Here is a 16,667-nt window from a genome sequence, read left to right as displayed (position 1 = left end):
TATCTTTAGAAACCTGTAGAAGAAATAACACACTCAAGACTGAACTCTTAAACCCGTTTCCTTGGTTTTGAGGGAGAGCCAAAATCTCAATAGAGTTTCATTTTTGCTGAATCTATTTATAATGTTGGTAGGGAAATGTAAAGACTGACTAATAGTTAAGACACTCTTGTCCCAAGCAGGCTCCACTCCCAGCACAGAGCCAGATGTGGGGCTCAATCCCATGACCTTGGGATCATGACCTGAGCTGAAATCAAGAGTCGGATGCTCAACCGACTGAGCCACCCGGGCACCCCCCATACTATTTTCTTGATGGGGTGAAGGTGGTATGGATATGCGCTTTATATGTATATTCTATACTTTTTACTATACATGTGTTATAATTGAGAATTTTTTTTTTTTAAAAACCTTAATTCCAGCTGGAATAAAGAAACATGAAGTAGACTATTTAGAAATAGAGTAACTTTTTATGTCGTGTAAATAGATGGAATTTATTAGGCTCATGGAACCAAACAAAAGAAAAATATAAAATAAATACATATAAAAATAAAATAAAAATATAAAATTGTTAAATATAATTTGTGAACGTGTGTGGAGTCAGGATAGGGGTCACGATTGGTAAAGTATTTGGAAGATTTGGAACTAGAAAACCAGAGCTCATGTCTCATTTCTTTCTCTAATGTGTGACCTTGGGGGCAAGTCACTAATCTATCTGAACCTCAGTGTTCTCATCTGTAATATGGACCTTATAGCACCTCCTTTTTTTTTTATTGTAGTATAGTTTTGAGGATATGAAGACCTAAGGAGACAATGTGTGTGAAATACTTTGTCAACTTTAAAGTTCTTTGCTAAGTTTCCTAAGACTAGAACTAGTATTTGTGTCCCTAATACTGTGGAAGACATTGGCCAGATATTCGGCTGTTTAGACACCCTGGAAGGCCACTTGTCCCCTATTATCTCTGTCCAAAGAGAGAATAAAGTAGATTAACGTTGACCTCCAAGGGGGTATTTTTGGTAATCAAAACATATTCCAGGCTCAGAAGCAAGAGGTTTTGTTTAGCTGATCATTTTTTATAGACTTTTCATGTAATATTTATGAATTTGTTTTTTACAGGCACTACCCTTACTGTAGACTGCAATATAACAGACACAAGGGATAATACAAATCTCCGATCCTGGAGAGTCAATGACACCTTGGTGGATGATTACTACAATGAATCCAAACGAATCAGAGAAGGATTTGAGTAGGTGTTGTGTGTTTTTCTGACTTCCCTAAAAGTTGGCAAGAATTTCTTCATTTAAATTATTTTGGGGGCGCCTGGGTGGCTCAGTTGGTTGAGCGCTGACTTTGGCTCACGTCATGATCTCGCAGTCCATAGGTTCGAGCCCCATGTCAGGTTCTGTGCTGACGGCTCAGAGCCTGGAGCCTGCTTCAGATTCTTTGTCTCCCTCCTCTCTCTGCCCCTCCCCAACTCATGCTCTCTCTCTTTCTCTCTCTCTCTCTCTCTCAAAAATAAACATGAAGTGTTTTGATGCTAGTACTGCTTTTTTTAGATGCTTCTCACTGATCCCTCATTACTCCTTTTGGCTTTGTCTCTCAAAGATCTTGCCAGTGCTATGCACAGCCAAACCTTCTTGAATCAGGGGGGTGTGAGGTGTTCATGTTATCAATCCTGCTTACACCCTAGTCAGACACATGAGGCAAAGCATCAAGTATGGCCTTCATGCAACAAGATCAATTTCTCCCAACTTAAAACCAGCCTCATTCCTGTTTAGTTATATCATGAGCTATAGACCTTCTAGGCTTCAGTAGCAAAACAGGCAGCAACACGGGGACTCTTAGGGGAGATAGGACTTAATCATTAGCTAATTGAGTGGTATAAACCCAATTTGTGATTGTTTACATTGGGTGGTATAAATCAAGACTACGGAAGGCAGAGGGCAGGAGAAATTGTGTTGAACCCTGCAGGGCTGATAAGTTAGGATAAGTGGAGAGGACCAGGCCAAGGCTCTGGAGGGCTGACGATGCTATCTGTAATGAACAGAGCCACACTTCCTTGTCACCTTCCAGAAGAAAATGAAAAATTTCCACACACCTCACTGAGCCACTCCGTGAAGCCTTCTTAGGGTAACAGGATGGCCCAAAGTGTTCTCTGGGAGAGACTTTTATTCTCTAGACTGAAGATGGTACAGTAGGCTGAGTAAATATGACTCCTGTATAACTGGGTGGTTCTTTTCTTTTACAGATCTCACATTTCTTTTCAGAAACATATTTTTTACACAGTGAACATAACCTTCTCAGAAGTGAAAATGGAAGATTATGGCCATCCTTTCATTTGCCATGCTGGAGTGTCGGCAGCGTACTTTATTTTAAAACTCCCAGGTAGTTGTTCGGTGGGGTACATGCTGTTTGGAGGGCTCAAAACAATGACAAGGAGACACATATGAAAACAGCATGGCATTAAGCACTTGGCATGAGGCAGCAGGGTGATAGTCAGTAGAAGAACTCAGCATTCATTTCCTGTTTGGAAAGGTGATGGTTTTAAATTCATTTCCAGAGCAGAGAATATCAACACTCCTGAAGGCGATGAATGACCAACTCAAGAATATCTGGCCATCACTCCTGTCTACTTACCAGGGGCTTTATGAATCTCATAAATATTGCACGACATGGTCTTCTTATCATGACCATTACAGTACCAAGATCCATGAAGTCTATACATTACAGGTTCCCAGACATGGGTCCTCCCAAAGGGAGGGGTGGCGTTGTTGTTCCAAGAGTTGGGGAAGGACAAAGAGAAGTGGAGGATGGATGGGAAGGGCGGATCTATCTAACAGAAGCTAGAGGTTCAAACAGATGGTCAGGATGAGATTGGGCACCAGCGTGCAGAGCAGATCCACTTGGTTGTGCTGGGATTTAATCAATGGGTTGCTATTTCTGTTGACCCAGAATGTGTTTTAGTCACGATGCTTTGTTGTGCCATTTATTTAAAGACATGCAGTAGTGCATGGAGATGTCTTCCACCTCAGACTGTTTGCAGTATGGTGTGACTTAGGGCAGGTCGTGATAAGATCTTTAAGGAGTATTTAAAAAAAGGGATGTGCTCTGGGAGTTCAAAGAAAAGAGAGCCCCCCCCCCCCATCCCCCCCCCCCCCCTCCCCGGCCAGGCCATCCCCTACACACACACACCTTCTAGTGGGGACTAGAGCATCAGGAAGGGGCTGATGAAGGAAGTGTTGTATGCGGTGGGTTCTAAGAATGGAGAGACTTTCTCTTCCTCTGTCCTTCTTCCACTTTTCGAATTCTCTCCTTCCTAGAGCCTCCTTCCTTCCGTGGCAGCACTGATTTGGGCTGTGGTAAGGGAGAAGGCTGTGTTCCTCTTCTCGGTGGTGGTGGTGGTGGTGGCGGCGGTGGTGATGTGGGAGCATGTCTTTAGGGACTTGACATTCCAGAGGAACTGGTTCTGCTTCTTGGTCATCTCCCACCCACTGCTTTTGCCATAATTGCTCCGCAGTGGTGTTCACAAGCAGAGCAGGGGTAGACGCCCTTTCTGAGATCGTGCCTTGCAGGCAGGCCCCCAGCCCAGACCTTGCCGGCACAAAGGGGGCAGTCTGGCTCTCTGCCAGCCTTATGGAGACAACAGAGTTGGCTTTCAGGGGAGGCCGTTGAAGGCTCTTTATTTATGACAGACATCCTGCTGCTCAATTTTTGGTGCCTGTGGAAGCAGTTATAACAGGAATAATCAGGAATGTTCAAGAGAACCACCAGGTCTTCCAATACACACGCTTAGGCTCTACCTCTGGAGAGTCTAGTGTTGACTAAGTAAGACCTGGTTGTGTGTGTTTTGGGAGCAGTTCTCATGCATAGGAACCATGCTGTATCCACCATCAGAAGCAAGAGTTCTGCAGGATTTCCTTCCCCAGGTTCCCAAGAGCACATTTGCTTCCTGAAATTCATGGTCCACGCTAGATTATTCTACTCCCATATACCTGTTATGTAACTGTAAAAAAAATATTTAAGCAGTATCCTCATTGACCTCTCACACATTTCCATTTGGTATTTGTAATGTCATCTGTATAAGTAAAGTGTATAATTGAGTCTTTGTATTATGATTATTTGATTATTTATGTATTTATTTGCTGTCATTTGTAGCCCCGGATGTTCAAGCTTACTTGATAGGAGGGCTTGTCACCCTGATAGGCGCAGCAGTGTCTGTCACATACATCTACAACATTTTTAAGATTGACATTGTACTCTGGTATCGAAGTGCCTTCCTTTCTACTGAGATCAAAGAAGGTAAGTGTGGGTAACCAATGAAAAATGCCTCATACTTGGTTGTTGCTCATCCGTATACCCATTGTAAATATACTTTCACATATTTTACTAGCTTGCCTTTCATGTTGTTGGCAAATTGGAAGGAAGGAATCTTCCTGGAACTTCTCATGCTTCAGGGAAACAATTGGTCTGTGGTCACCAGTGTTGTTCAGTTAAATAAGGCTTGCAGGCTAGTGGTGACTGAGCAAATATTTGCAAAGCAACAGGAGCAAATCATCTTCCGGGTCCCACTGTGACCATTTTAGAGCGGTTCTCACATCTTCTGGTGTTTCCAAAAGAAAACAATTTCTCCTGGAGCGACAAAGGGCTCCCCATCTGCGATGCATCTTCAACATGGTCGGCACATGAACAGAATTTACATCATGAGGAGTGATGAGCTGCCTGCGGCTGGAGCTCATTCTAGGCCCTGTGCTTGGTACCTGAAAGATTTAAGAGTCAGAGGACTCTCAAGGCTGGAGAGAGACCTGAGTTTGCATTTGGCTCTCTACTTACTCCCGTGTGATCTTAGAAAGTATTTAAGGTTCTTCTCTCTCTGGGCTATAGAATGGAAAGAAACATGAAGGAAGGAAGGAGAGAAGGGAGGAAGGAAAGAAGGAGAGAGGGAAGGGAGGAAGGAGGGAGGGAGGGAGAGAAAATGATCAGAGCCTGCCTCACAGAGTACTGTAGGAACAACTGAGTTCAAGTCCAGGAAAGCACTGAGCAAGGACCTAGGGCACAAGGGGCATCTTGTTGTCTGAAGGCCAAAGCCTTCAGCTGCCCCTGCCACTCTGCCCTGGGTTTCAGTTTGGTCTGCGAAGCGTCTGTCCTGCCAGCACTACTCAACACACAAATGCCTGTGAGATCCTGAAACTCCGAGGAGAAGGCATTTCCACCATCATGGGTTTGTTTTTTTTTTTTTAATAAAGTTTATTTATTTATTTATTTATTTATTTATTTTGAGAAAGAGCTAGAGAGCGAGCAGGGGAGGAGCGGAGAGAGGGAGACATAGAATCTGAAGCAGGTCCCAGGCTCTGAGGTGTCAGCACAGAGTCTGACGTGGGACTTGAGCTCACGAGCTGAAGTTGGATGCTCGACCGACTGAGCCACCCAGGCGCCCCTGCATTCTCTTTTGATGGCATAGCTCAGTTGCGGAAACCTGACTCTGTATGTCCAGCGCAGCCTGAAGAGCCTCTAGGTTGCGGACAGTCAGCTGAACGTGGGGTTTGTCTTTGGGGCCGCAGTCCCTGCAGAGCCTCCCTGTTGGCCACGCTCCTGCCTGCCTGTGGGGCAGGGGACCAGTGCATCACCACTTGTCTTTTCTGACACCCACACGTGAGTGGTCCAGCTGCCCTCTGTTTACTGCCTGGCAGGGAACTGCAGAGACTTCAGTGGTGTTTCCAGATCTCTGGCCCTGGTGTGTGGCTCACTCCCGGACTCACTGGGACTCCCAGGAGTCTGAGAGCTGAGGGCCTGTGTAGCTGTGGGCTGGTGAGGTGGAGTTTAGCAGGAAGAGATAAAAGGAATAGTGACTCACCCAGAGTGGGGGGGGGGGGGCGGTCGGTAGCTGAGCAGATGACAGACTCCGGGAGCCCCACCCTCTGCTGGGAGCAGGCTACAGCCCAAATTCGAGCCGAGAATTTGGACATCGGGGCTCACAGTCAAGCCAGGGTTCTATTTTTTTCTTAATTCCGAGGAGTACTTGCGTACTTTATGATTAATCTCTACAGCTCCGTCTACGAGAACTACCCTTGTAATTCCTCTCTGAGCGTTGGCTTTGACAACGAGTTAGCGATGAGACTTACGATTTGTCCCAGATGTTATTTCCAAGTATTGTATCCCTTAGGGATATTTCCTGAGTTATTTGGGAACTGTGGAGTAACGGGTGGCAAATACAAATGAGGAAATAGATGAAATGTGTCTTTCTTATGATAAGTTATGTACTCCAATGAGATTAGTTACGCTTTATAACATGAGTAATAGTTAGGTGTGTATAATTCAGTTTTATTGAGTCATCGACAGCCATAATATCCACGAGTTCTGTATGTTCTCTATTAAATTATAGGAGTTGCTTTAAAAATTCTCCTTCCAGGCTGTGCAAGTGTGTGTAAGAATATAAGAGTGATCTTACACATCTCCTAGAGAGATTTGTGTGTGCCTCACCTGCTTCCAAATAGGTTTGTAGAGAATACAACAATGAAAAACAAACAAAGCAGGTACAGTGAACAGAGGGTAGAACAATAAAATAAAGCTTGGGGGTAGAATCAATGACAAATCTTGGACACTTTTTAAAGATGAGCTTGCTTTAGAAGTAAAGGCAAAGCAATGACAAGATTCATCGTGTGCTTCTCACAAATACCCTTCAGTTGCTCGTGACAGCACATGGCTTTGTCTGGGACAATTTTCCAAGGAAAAGTTTTTGTAGGGAGGCCTTATTTTTAAAGGGTGTAATATAAGGAACCTTGTCTGCAACAGCCTTCCCATGGTAAATGTAATAGCATGCTTAATGTGGCTTTTCTTCTAGTGTCTTCCATGTTAAGGCTAAAATGCCAAACCTCATGCAATTTAGTAAAAGCACCTGAAGGCCAGATGGATTCTATCTGATTTCTCCATTGGTCCAGTTTGATCAGGTTGGAGATTTAGCAATAATATAAGAAAAGAAAATAAGGGCTTGAATAATCTTTAAGCGATCTGTCATAAATATTAATTTATGCAAACAAACTTTGTATTTTTTGCCGAGAGCCAATAAAGCCATATGCAGATGCTTTAACATCGAAAGTAGGGCTGAACCTCCTCAGGAAATTAAAAAAGTGTGGCCAGAATCTACATGAACTGTTACCCCACCACTGTATAGAGGCAGGCTATGGGGGTATCTGCCAGCAGGCCATTTTCTCAAAGAACTTACCAGTAGGTCTACATTTCCACAATTTTTGAGTGAAATAGACAGTTAAGGGGAGTGTCCAACTCATCATTATCTATTGCCATTCATTGTCACTTTCCCAATTGCTGTTCCATTTACTATGGCTAGGAAGCAAATTGCCTCAAAACTTTGTGGCACAGGGCAGCCATTTGTATTGCTAATGGGTTCTGTGGGTCAGGATGTGAACAGACACAGTGGGGATGGCCTGTCCCAGCTCCATGATGTCTGGGGACCCAGCTGGAGGACTGGCAGTTGATTCTGGCCATCAGCTGGTGGCCTCGGTTTCTCTCTCAACAGCCTCTCCTTGTGGTCTCTTGGTGTGGGCTCCTGAAGCCCACAGGAGCCCACACAGCGTGGTGATTGGCTTCCAAGGGCTAGTGTTTCAAGAACAAGAGAGCCAGGAAAAGCCATATTTTCTCTTATGACTCAGACCCGAAATTTCTAGTGTCAATTCTACCACATTCTATTTGCCAAGGCAGCTATAGAGTCCTAGCCAATTTTAAGGGAGTGGAAGTAGATTCCACCTCTTTGTGGGGGGTGTGGTCAGTTCTGAAAGAGCATGTGGAACTGGAAATACTGCTAGGGCTATTTTTGTAAAAAATGCTGTTTGCCACACTTGCTCGAGACTAATCAGGGAGAAACTTTGTGAAGTTTCCTCCTCCCAGTTCTCATCTCAGCCACACCAGAGGGGCGGTGGGCTTGGGTTTGACTCAAAGCTGTGCACTTGGCAGCTGAAAGACTGGAGAAATAACGCAGCCTTGTCTGTCTCAGCTTCCTTACCTGCAATCTGAAGGTATAAACGTGACCCTTACTGTGACTGTGAGAGACACAACCGTGCAGTGCTGGCAGGCAGTCGGCTAAGACGGCCCTTCAAAACTGCAGGCGGATGCGAAAAGCAAAATGGCGTCAGCTTGGTTTTTTGCTATATCGGGTCAATCAGTTATGAGTTGATCATTTGGAAGTGACAAGAGCCCACTACGTTTTGAGAACAAGTCGTGAACATAAACATTTCTACTCAAAAGCTTCGAAAGAAAAAAAAGATGACTGAAAAATTGGGAGCATTTTATATTTTGAGTTTTTAAAAGGTGTGAGTCCTTCACTGCCCAAGTCTCTTCTGTCCCGAAGTCTGCACGTTGCACAGCACAGAGCAGCTGTATGTTCAGACTCCTCACATAAAAACACAGAATTGGAACACTGTCAAAAGAGAGAATTCAGGGGGCGCCTGGGTGACTCGGTTAAGCGTCTGACTTTGGCTCAGGTCATGATCTTGTGGTTCGTGCGTTTGAGCCCTGCATCGGCCTCTCCACTGTCAGCACAGAGCCTGCTTCGGGTTCTCTGTCTCCCTCTCTGCTCTTCTCCCTTTCACACATACTCTCTCTCTCTCAAAATAAATAAATAAATAAACATTAAAAAAAGAGGAGAGAGTTCACTTAACAAACATAGTTTTTCATTTTGTTACTTTATTTTATTTTGTTTTATTTTGTTTTGTTTTATTTTATTTTATTTTATTTTATTTTATTTTATTGTATTTTATTGTTTGAATGAGAAGGAAGAAAGAGAAACAGCCTGAGGGAAGAGAGACACCGGTGGCAGGGGTTCCAACAGAGGTGGTGATGAACATGGATGTTCGTTGTAGTTTCTAGACCAGGAAATACTGTATTCACTGGGGAGGCTCTGTTATGTGGCAAAGAAAGTACCAAGCCAACCACCCCTTTACCATAAAAAGGATAAATATTATCATATTTTTAAGTGAGAAGATTTAATTCCTTCCTAAAGTGGTTAAAAGCATAAAGCCTTTATGAAATCTTAAAAAAAAAAGTTCACATGTCCCCCAGCTTTAGAAAATCAAGTGTATGACATTAAATTTGATACAGAAAAATATCCACTTATGGAGTAGCGGTATAGACTAGTAACATTGAAGACATTGCACAAGGAGTTTTAGCTCGGTTGGGTTTTTGCCAACTCTAGACACAAATTCATCATCCCTTTGGCACATGACTTATGACCCTGATTTATTAAAAAGCAAAATCTGCTCATGATCTAAAACTTCTCTCTGTCCTACATAGATGTAACCTCCTTGAGCCTCTGCAAAATCAAGCCCCATGCAGATATTTGGCAGTGACTGATAGAGACCTCCTCTGTCCTGTTTTTCTTGCTCCAGACACTGAAGATAGAATCACACCAAAAGAAGCCCCCATTTTCACACAGTTTCCTTTTATTACAGGGGGTAGAGAGACTGAGGAAGAGTGTGCCTGTGTGCACATGTGTGTATATTACCATTTTCCACAGGATGACCAGGAAGGGTAGGCAGAGACCAGAAGGTTGTCAGTGGTTGGGGTGAGAATTTATGGAAAATGAGAAAAGGCTACATGTAAACTCTAAAGTTCTGTGCACATTTTCCCTACAGATCTTCCTTGATTTATGATGGGGTTGCATCCCAATAAACCCATCATGAATTAAAAATATCATAAGCTGGGGCTCCTGGGTGGCTCAGTCGGTTGAGCATCCGACTTCAGCTCAGGTCACCATCTCACGGTTTGTGAGTTTGAGCCCCGCGTCGGGCTCTGGGCTGATGGCTCAGAGCCTGGAGCCTGCTTCCGATTCTGTGTCTCCCTCTCTCTCTGCCCCTCCTCTATTCATGCTCTGTCTCTCTCTGTCTCAAAAATAAACATTAAAAAAAATATCATAAGCTGAAAATACATTCAATGCACTTAACCTGCAGAACATGATAGCTTAGCCCAGCCCAACTTAGACGTTCTCAGAACTCTTACATTAGCCTACAGTTGGGCAGAATCATCTAACACAACACCTATTTTATAATAAAGTATTGACTGTCTCATGTGATTGACTGGATATGGCCCTGAAAGTGGAAAACAGCAGGTGTATGGGTACCGCATGGTTGTCTGTATATGGATTGTTGACCCTCCAGATCACGTGGCTGACTGGGACCTGTGACTTTTGGGTCTGCCCAGCATCAGAGAGAGGAGAGGAAAACATATCACCAGTCTAGAAAACATCAAAATTCAAAATGTGAAGTATGGTTTCTCCTGAATGTGTATAGCTTTCAGACCATCATAAAGTAAAAAAATCATCAATCGAACCATCCTAAGTTGGGGACAGTCTTTAGACAAATACTAGACGAATACAAAATTCTACCTTCTTTTGTTGGGCTTAGAGCCAACCCTCTTTTCAAGTCTATTCAATCCAACAAACTTCCATAAAAGAGGAATAGAAAGGGATGGCTCTCTCTTCGGTTCCTGTTAGGTTGGCTATGAATTTCTTAATAGCCCGAAGGTCAAAAATCACATTTTCTTTTTTTTTTTTTTTTTGAGTTTATTTTCATTTATTTTGAGAGAGACAGAGACAATGCGAATGGGGGAGGGGCCTTGAGAGAGAGAGAGGAGACAGAAAATCCCAAGCAGGCTCCGAGCTCCAGCGCCGGAGCCCGATGTGGGGCTCAAACTCAGGAAACCTCGAGATAATGACCTGAGCCGAAACCAAGAGTCGGATGCTTAACCGAATGAACCACGCAGGCACCCCTCAAAAACCACATTTTTCTAATGAGATGGTCACTCAAGCCTTCTAGCATGCTAAAGCTTCTTACTTGTTCATATGACCCCTGAGTAGAGCATAAACATTCCCCTTCCATGCCCTTCTCAAACTCTTTCTCTCCTTGATCTCTTTACCCTCCGCTACCAGCCCATTTTTTTCCTTAAGTCCATTAATATCCAGGAGCTGCCCTACATCATTTGTGAATGTTTCTCAAGAGCTCCAGGCCATGGGGAAGTTTCTTTTCTTTCTGTTTCTCCAGTTCATGAGGCCATTTGTTATCTTGCAGTGCCTCGTGTTTCTATTTCCAAGTCTGTGAATGGTCTTTCCAGTTAGATGTGTCTTGTTCATCTGTACGCAGGTGAGCACAGTGACTGTTACATGTGGTTAGTTGCTCAATAAATGCTTGGCTCATCCTGGTGATGACGAAATGTGCTGCCGTGTTTGGCTTCTCAGTTTCACACAGGAAGTTCCTAGAGTCTGCTCAGAGGCTTGGTCTCTAGAGTGCTATGCGCAATTGCAGTGATGGAATTCACTAATGGGTCTGAATTGTGAGACACTTGGTCGGTTTTGCCAGGTACAGTTACGAAAATCCGCCATTGCACAGGACCCATGGAAACTCCTGCCTTCAGTTCTCATTTTCACCACAGGGAGTGGTGGACTTAGAGTCAAAGGAGTCAGGTTGCAATTGGGGCTGTGTCATCTTGGAGAAGTGATGCTTATGTAATGGTGAAAAGACCATCCTCCTCATAGATCGATGTCCATGGGGTAGGAAACTCTGAACTGTAATTGACAAATCACTGGAGGCTCAATATGGACAAATCTGAGACTTAAAATCTTCACAAGGACCTAGTCAGAAGGGGTCAAAACCCACACTTTTGTGAGTGTTACCTCCTGGAAGCCTGACCTGGCTTACAGTAAATATCCTGCCCCCAGAAGGGGGAGGAGAAAAATCATTCTGAAATATCCTAGAGCACTGTGTTCTTATTAACAATGCCTGCCCTCAGGATAAACTAGTTAATGAAAGCCTTACCTGCTAGGGTGTTATCAGAGCCTAACTGACCTGTGCAGAGAGAAATACCCAACTCCAGCCCAATCTAGCCATCCTGCCCCACCTAAGTGGGGATAAAAAACTGAGCAATGCTTGTGAAGTTCATAATCCAGAGTCACTGAAGGACTGAGATCTAATCATAGGGACCATAGACTGCACACCTCACCACCCTGTTACTAAAGGGCGTTTTTTTTTTTTTTTTTTTTTTTTTTTTTAGCTCTTTCTTTTACCTTGCACATTCTATCCAGCTATCAGGAAAAAGTATGAGTCATATTGAAAGGCAAAAACACAATTCGAAGAGACAGCAAACATCAGAGCCAGATATGGCAGGAATGTTGGCATTATCAGACTGGGAATTTAAAATATTCCTGATTAGACTATAGATGCTGGTGAGGATGTGGAGAAATGGGAACCCTCTTGCACTGTTGGTGGGAATGCAAATTGGTGCAGCCATTCTGGAAAACAGTGTGGAGGTTCCTCAAAAAATTAAAAATAGAACTACCCTATGACCCAGCAATAGCACTGCTAGGAATTTATCCAAGGAATACAGGAGTGTTGATGCATTGGGGCACATGTACCCCAATGTTTATAGCAGCACTCTCTATAATAGCCAAATTATGGAAAGAGCCTAAATGTCCATCAACTGATGAATGGATAAAGAAATTGTGGTTTATATACACAATGGACTACTATGTGGCAATGAGAAAGAATGAAATATGGCCCTTTGTAGCAACATGGATGGAACTGGAGAGTGTGATGCTAAGTGAAATAAGCCATACAGAGAAAGACAGATACCATATAGTTTCACTCTTATGTGGATCCTGAGAAACTTAACAGAAACCCATGGGGGAGGGGAAGGAAAAAAAAAAAAAGAGGTTAGAGTGGGAGAGAGCCAAAGCATAAGAGACTCTTAAAAACTGAGAACAAACTGAGGGTTGATGGGGGGTGGGAGGGAGGGGAGGGTGGGTGATGGGTATTGAGGGCACCTTTTGGGATGAGCACTGGGTGTTGTATGGAAACCAATTTGACAATTAACTTCATATATTGAAAAAAATAAAAATAAAAAATAAAATAAAATATTCCTGATTAGTATGCCAAGGGATCTCATGGATAAAACCAGACAGCATGTAACAACAGACAGGTGATGTAAGCAGAGAGAAGAAAATCCTAAAAAGAACCAAAAAGAAAGCTAGCAATTAAAAACAAGCAAACAAACAGCTGTAACAAAAATGAAGAGTGCATCTGATGGGCTTCTTAGTGGAGTGGATATGGCTGATCAGAGAATCTCTGAGCTTGAGGATATCACTCTAGAAACCTCTGAAACTGAAAAGCTAGAGAACAAAGACTGAAAAAAAAAAAGAAGAAGAAGATATCCAACGAGTGTGGGACTACCACAGAAGGTGTAACATAAGTGTAATGGGAATACCAAAGGAGGAGAAAGAAAGGAACATAAATATCTGAAACACGACTGAGAATTTCCCCGAATTAATGTCAGACACTTCTGAGAGTACCAAGCAGAATAAACAAACAAAGAAACAAAGAAACACCTAGACCTATCATTTTCAAACTGTAGAAGATCAAAGACAAGAAAATCCAAACACCCTAAAAGAAGCCAGACGAAAAGACACCTCACCTGTCAAGAAACAAAGATGTGTGCTTCATCAACCTGCCCTCAGAAACGACACAAGCAAAAGACAGTGAAGAGGAACGTTTCAAGCCCTGAAAGAATGAGAGTTGCCTGGTGTGGCAGTGCTTGGCACTGAGCCAGCCAGTTGGCACTCCAAAGTCAACAAGCCCAAGGGAAGGATGTCAGGGTAGCAGCTCAGAGTTTCGCCCTGTTAGCATAAAAGAATGTGGTAGGAATAATCCCACGACTGTATCCCATTTCCTTTTCAGATGGGAAGCTGTATGATGCCTATGTCTTGTACCCCAAGCCCCAAAGAGAAATCCAGAGTCCTGAGGTGGACACACTGGTGTTGAAGATTCTGCCCGAGGTGCTGGAGAGGCAGTGTGGATACAAATTATTTATATTTGGTAGGGATGAATTTCCTGGACAAGGTAAATTTTGAGTATCAAAGGTATAAAAGCAGCAGATAAAGAGGGAGAGGGAGGTCTCTGTTCCTTCACTTTACAAATGGTGGGGTGGGGGACTCTCCTTTCCTTCTCCATGGAAACATGGAGAGTCCTTTACCTCCCCAAGCCACAGCCCCTGAGCCAAGTTAGGACCGGGCCTCTTATCTCTGGGGCCCATTCCTGCAGGAGGGTGACTGGGATGCCTGGTTGAAATAATGTGACTCTGGGGTGCCTGGGTGGCTCAGTCGGTTAAGCGTCCGACTTCAGCTCAGGTCACGATCTCGCGCTCTGTGATTTCGAGCCCCGCGTTGGGCTCTGGGCTGATGGCTCAGAGCCTGGAACATGCTTCCGATTCTGTGTCTCCCTCTCTCTCTGCCCCTCCCCCGTTCATGCACTGTCTCTCTCTGTCTCAAAAAATAAATAAACGTTAAAAAAATTAAAAAAAGAAATAATGTGACTCTTGGCAGCCTTGGCCAAGAGACTGAAAGGAGACAAGGGCTCATTTGCCCTCAAGCCCTTGAGACTAACTGCTGAACATATTCCACCAGCTTGAATTTATCAATCCGCTCATGTTTAAAGCTGAGCTTATAAACCTCACCCCCCCAGGCTTTTCCTGCATAAGTAAAATAGAATTCATTTATTTATGTCTCCCATTGGACAGGAGTGAAGCTTTGGGCTATGCAGGCAACCTCTCTGAACCTCAGTTGTCTCATCTGTCAAATGGGGAAGAGAATGCTTCCCTGACTTGGCCAAGAGAATGAAATGAGGCAAAACCTGAGCGGAGACCAGTATGGAGCTTAGCACATATGAGACATTCAGCAGATAAAAGTTTCCCTTTTGACCTACAAATTTTCCTTCCTGGAACTCTATACAATAAATGGCTGAATTTTGAAATAAACATCCTTTACTGGTCAAAAGGAAACCAAAATTACTTTACAACATTTGCTAGTGGCCTGTTCTGGGTCGTTTGCAAAGGTTGCTAAGTACTTTGGATTTGTAGGCTGCTCATATCCATGGTGAGCTACAACTATATCTCAGCCCTCATCTTCTCAAGTCATAAAATCATCCTCCATGAGGAAATGAAAATTTGATCTAACGCTTGCCATAAACATGTGGGAGAGCTAAGATTTCATAAGCACATTCTGTCGCTTACTTACTCAGCAAAATATTTATTGAGCGCCTACTATGTGCCAGTTAATATTCTAGGCACTAGAAATATAAAAATAAACCAAAGGGAAGAAAAACATGACCTTGGGAAGGCCACAATCTGTTTTTATATTCTAGGAATAAGGAGGATATAAAAATTAATCTTTATTGCTAAAAAAGACCAAGTTGCATCCATAGCTGGATATTTCAAGAACTCTCCCCAAGAAATCATCAGGGGATGTTATTCATTTTCACATTAGTTCTATAAGTCCTGGGCCTTTAAGTAGCTGTGAAGCACAAAAGGAAAACACCGATAAAGATTAATACAATGTTTGAGCTATCTACATTTTCCCTATCCTTTTAAAATCTATTTATTTAAAAAATGTGTTAATCATCTAATATATGCCAGCCCTTCGGCTAAGTTGGAGATATCAACTTGGGGATGATAAAGCCCTTGTTCGGAGTAGTTCACAACGTGGAGCCTGAGGAAAGTGACAGCTAACCACCAAAAAATAAGACTTATGAATACCAAGGACCAATTTTTCAGGGAAAGTCAGGAAGGTTTCACAGAGGATGCGATAAATGTTTGGAAAAAAAAACTTTCACTGAGGAGGTTGGGTGGCTCAGTCAGTTAAGTGTCTGACTCTTGATTTCAGCTCAGGTCATGATCTCACAGTTGTGAGATCGAGCCCCATGAGATCCCCATGAGATCAAGAATGGAGCCAGCTTAGGATTCTCTCTCTTTCCCTGTCTCTCTGTCCCTTCCCCGCTCGCTTTCTCTCTTTCAAAATAAAGAAATAAACTTAAAACAAGTTTATTAATCCATTCCTAAGTCACCTTTATTTTAAAGCCCACATTGTCTTTCTGGGTCCCCTTTCTGATATTCTCAATAGCACTGAGGCCTGGGCTGTTTCACTCATGAGATAATCCACCTCTCCTTTCTTTATTTCCAGCTGTGGCCAATGTCATTGATGAAAACATCAAGCTGTGCAGGAGGCTGATCATCATCATAGTTCCTGAATTCCTGAGCTTTGACCTGTTAAAGAACATGTCCGAAGAACAAATCGCAGTCTATAATGCGCTCATCCAGGATGGGATGAAGGTCATTCTGATTGAACTGGAGAAGGTCAAGGACTACACGGCCATGCCAGAGTCAATTCAGTACATCAAGCAGAAGCACGGGGCTATCCAGTGGAGTGGGGACTTCACAGAGCAGTCACAGTGCGCAAAGACCAAGTTCTGGAAAAAAGTGAGATATCACATGCCACCCAAAAGGCCTCCACCGTCTTCTTCCGCCCAGATGCTGAAGCACACGTACTGAGACCTCATAGCCGGCAAGTGGGGGGCCAAGGTGGGTTCATCACCAGTGATGGCATTGTGGGCACAGGGTGACTTACAGATGGACAACGATGCATCACACTTGGACCATCTGCTTGAAGCTTGCTACCGTATATATACTTGTTGTGAGAGGGCCTGTGTCTGTTGCTTGTTTTGATCAGAGCTACTTCTTAAGGGAAAGACGTCACCTTTCCAGAAGGCCCTCCTTCACTTACAGGCTCTCATGAACACTCCCTGAATGCAGAGATGTAGTACGTGAGCCCTGGGGTAATGGGACGCGA

At 43.5% G+C, this 16,667-nt stretch overlaps 1 protein-coding gene across 3 annotated transcripts in view; it reads left to right on the top strand.

Annotated features, from left to right (window-relative positions):
* IL1RL2 (interleukin 1 receptor like 2) overlaps nt 1-16,412 on the top strand; it is a 40,386-nt gene extending 23,974 nt beyond the window's left edge. For 2 of the 3 annotated variants that reach the window (XM_049651283.1, XM_049651285.1), the window contains 5 exons: nt 1,112-1,241; nt 2,244-2,380; nt 4,151-4,294; nt 13,726-13,887; nt 16,002-16,412. In XM_049651283.1, the coding sequence (XP_049507240.1) occupies nt 1,112-1,241; nt 2,244-2,380; nt 4,151-4,294; nt 13,726-13,887; nt 16,002-16,369 (941 nt within the window). In that variant the 3' untranslated portion in view covers nt 16,370-16,412. Of the gene's footprint in view, nt 1-1,111; nt 1,242-2,243; nt 2,381-4,150; nt 4,295-13,725; nt 13,888-14,563; nt 15,643-16,001 lie in introns of those variants that run through there. The other variant, XM_049651284.1, reaches the window with a different exon arrangement.
* Nucleotides 16,413-16,667: the final 255 nt, after the last annotated feature.

Source organism: Panthera uncia (assembly GCF_023721935.1).
Source record: "Panthera uncia isolate 11264 chromosome A3 unlocalized genomic scaffold, Puncia_PCG_1.0 HiC_scaffold_11, whole genome shotgun sequence".
NCBI classification, from domain to species: Eukaryota; Metazoa; Chordata; class Mammalia; order Carnivora; family Felidae; genus Panthera; species Panthera uncia.
Note: the sequence above shows the minus strand (reverse complement) of the source record. Positions and strands in the feature narration are given on the sequence as shown.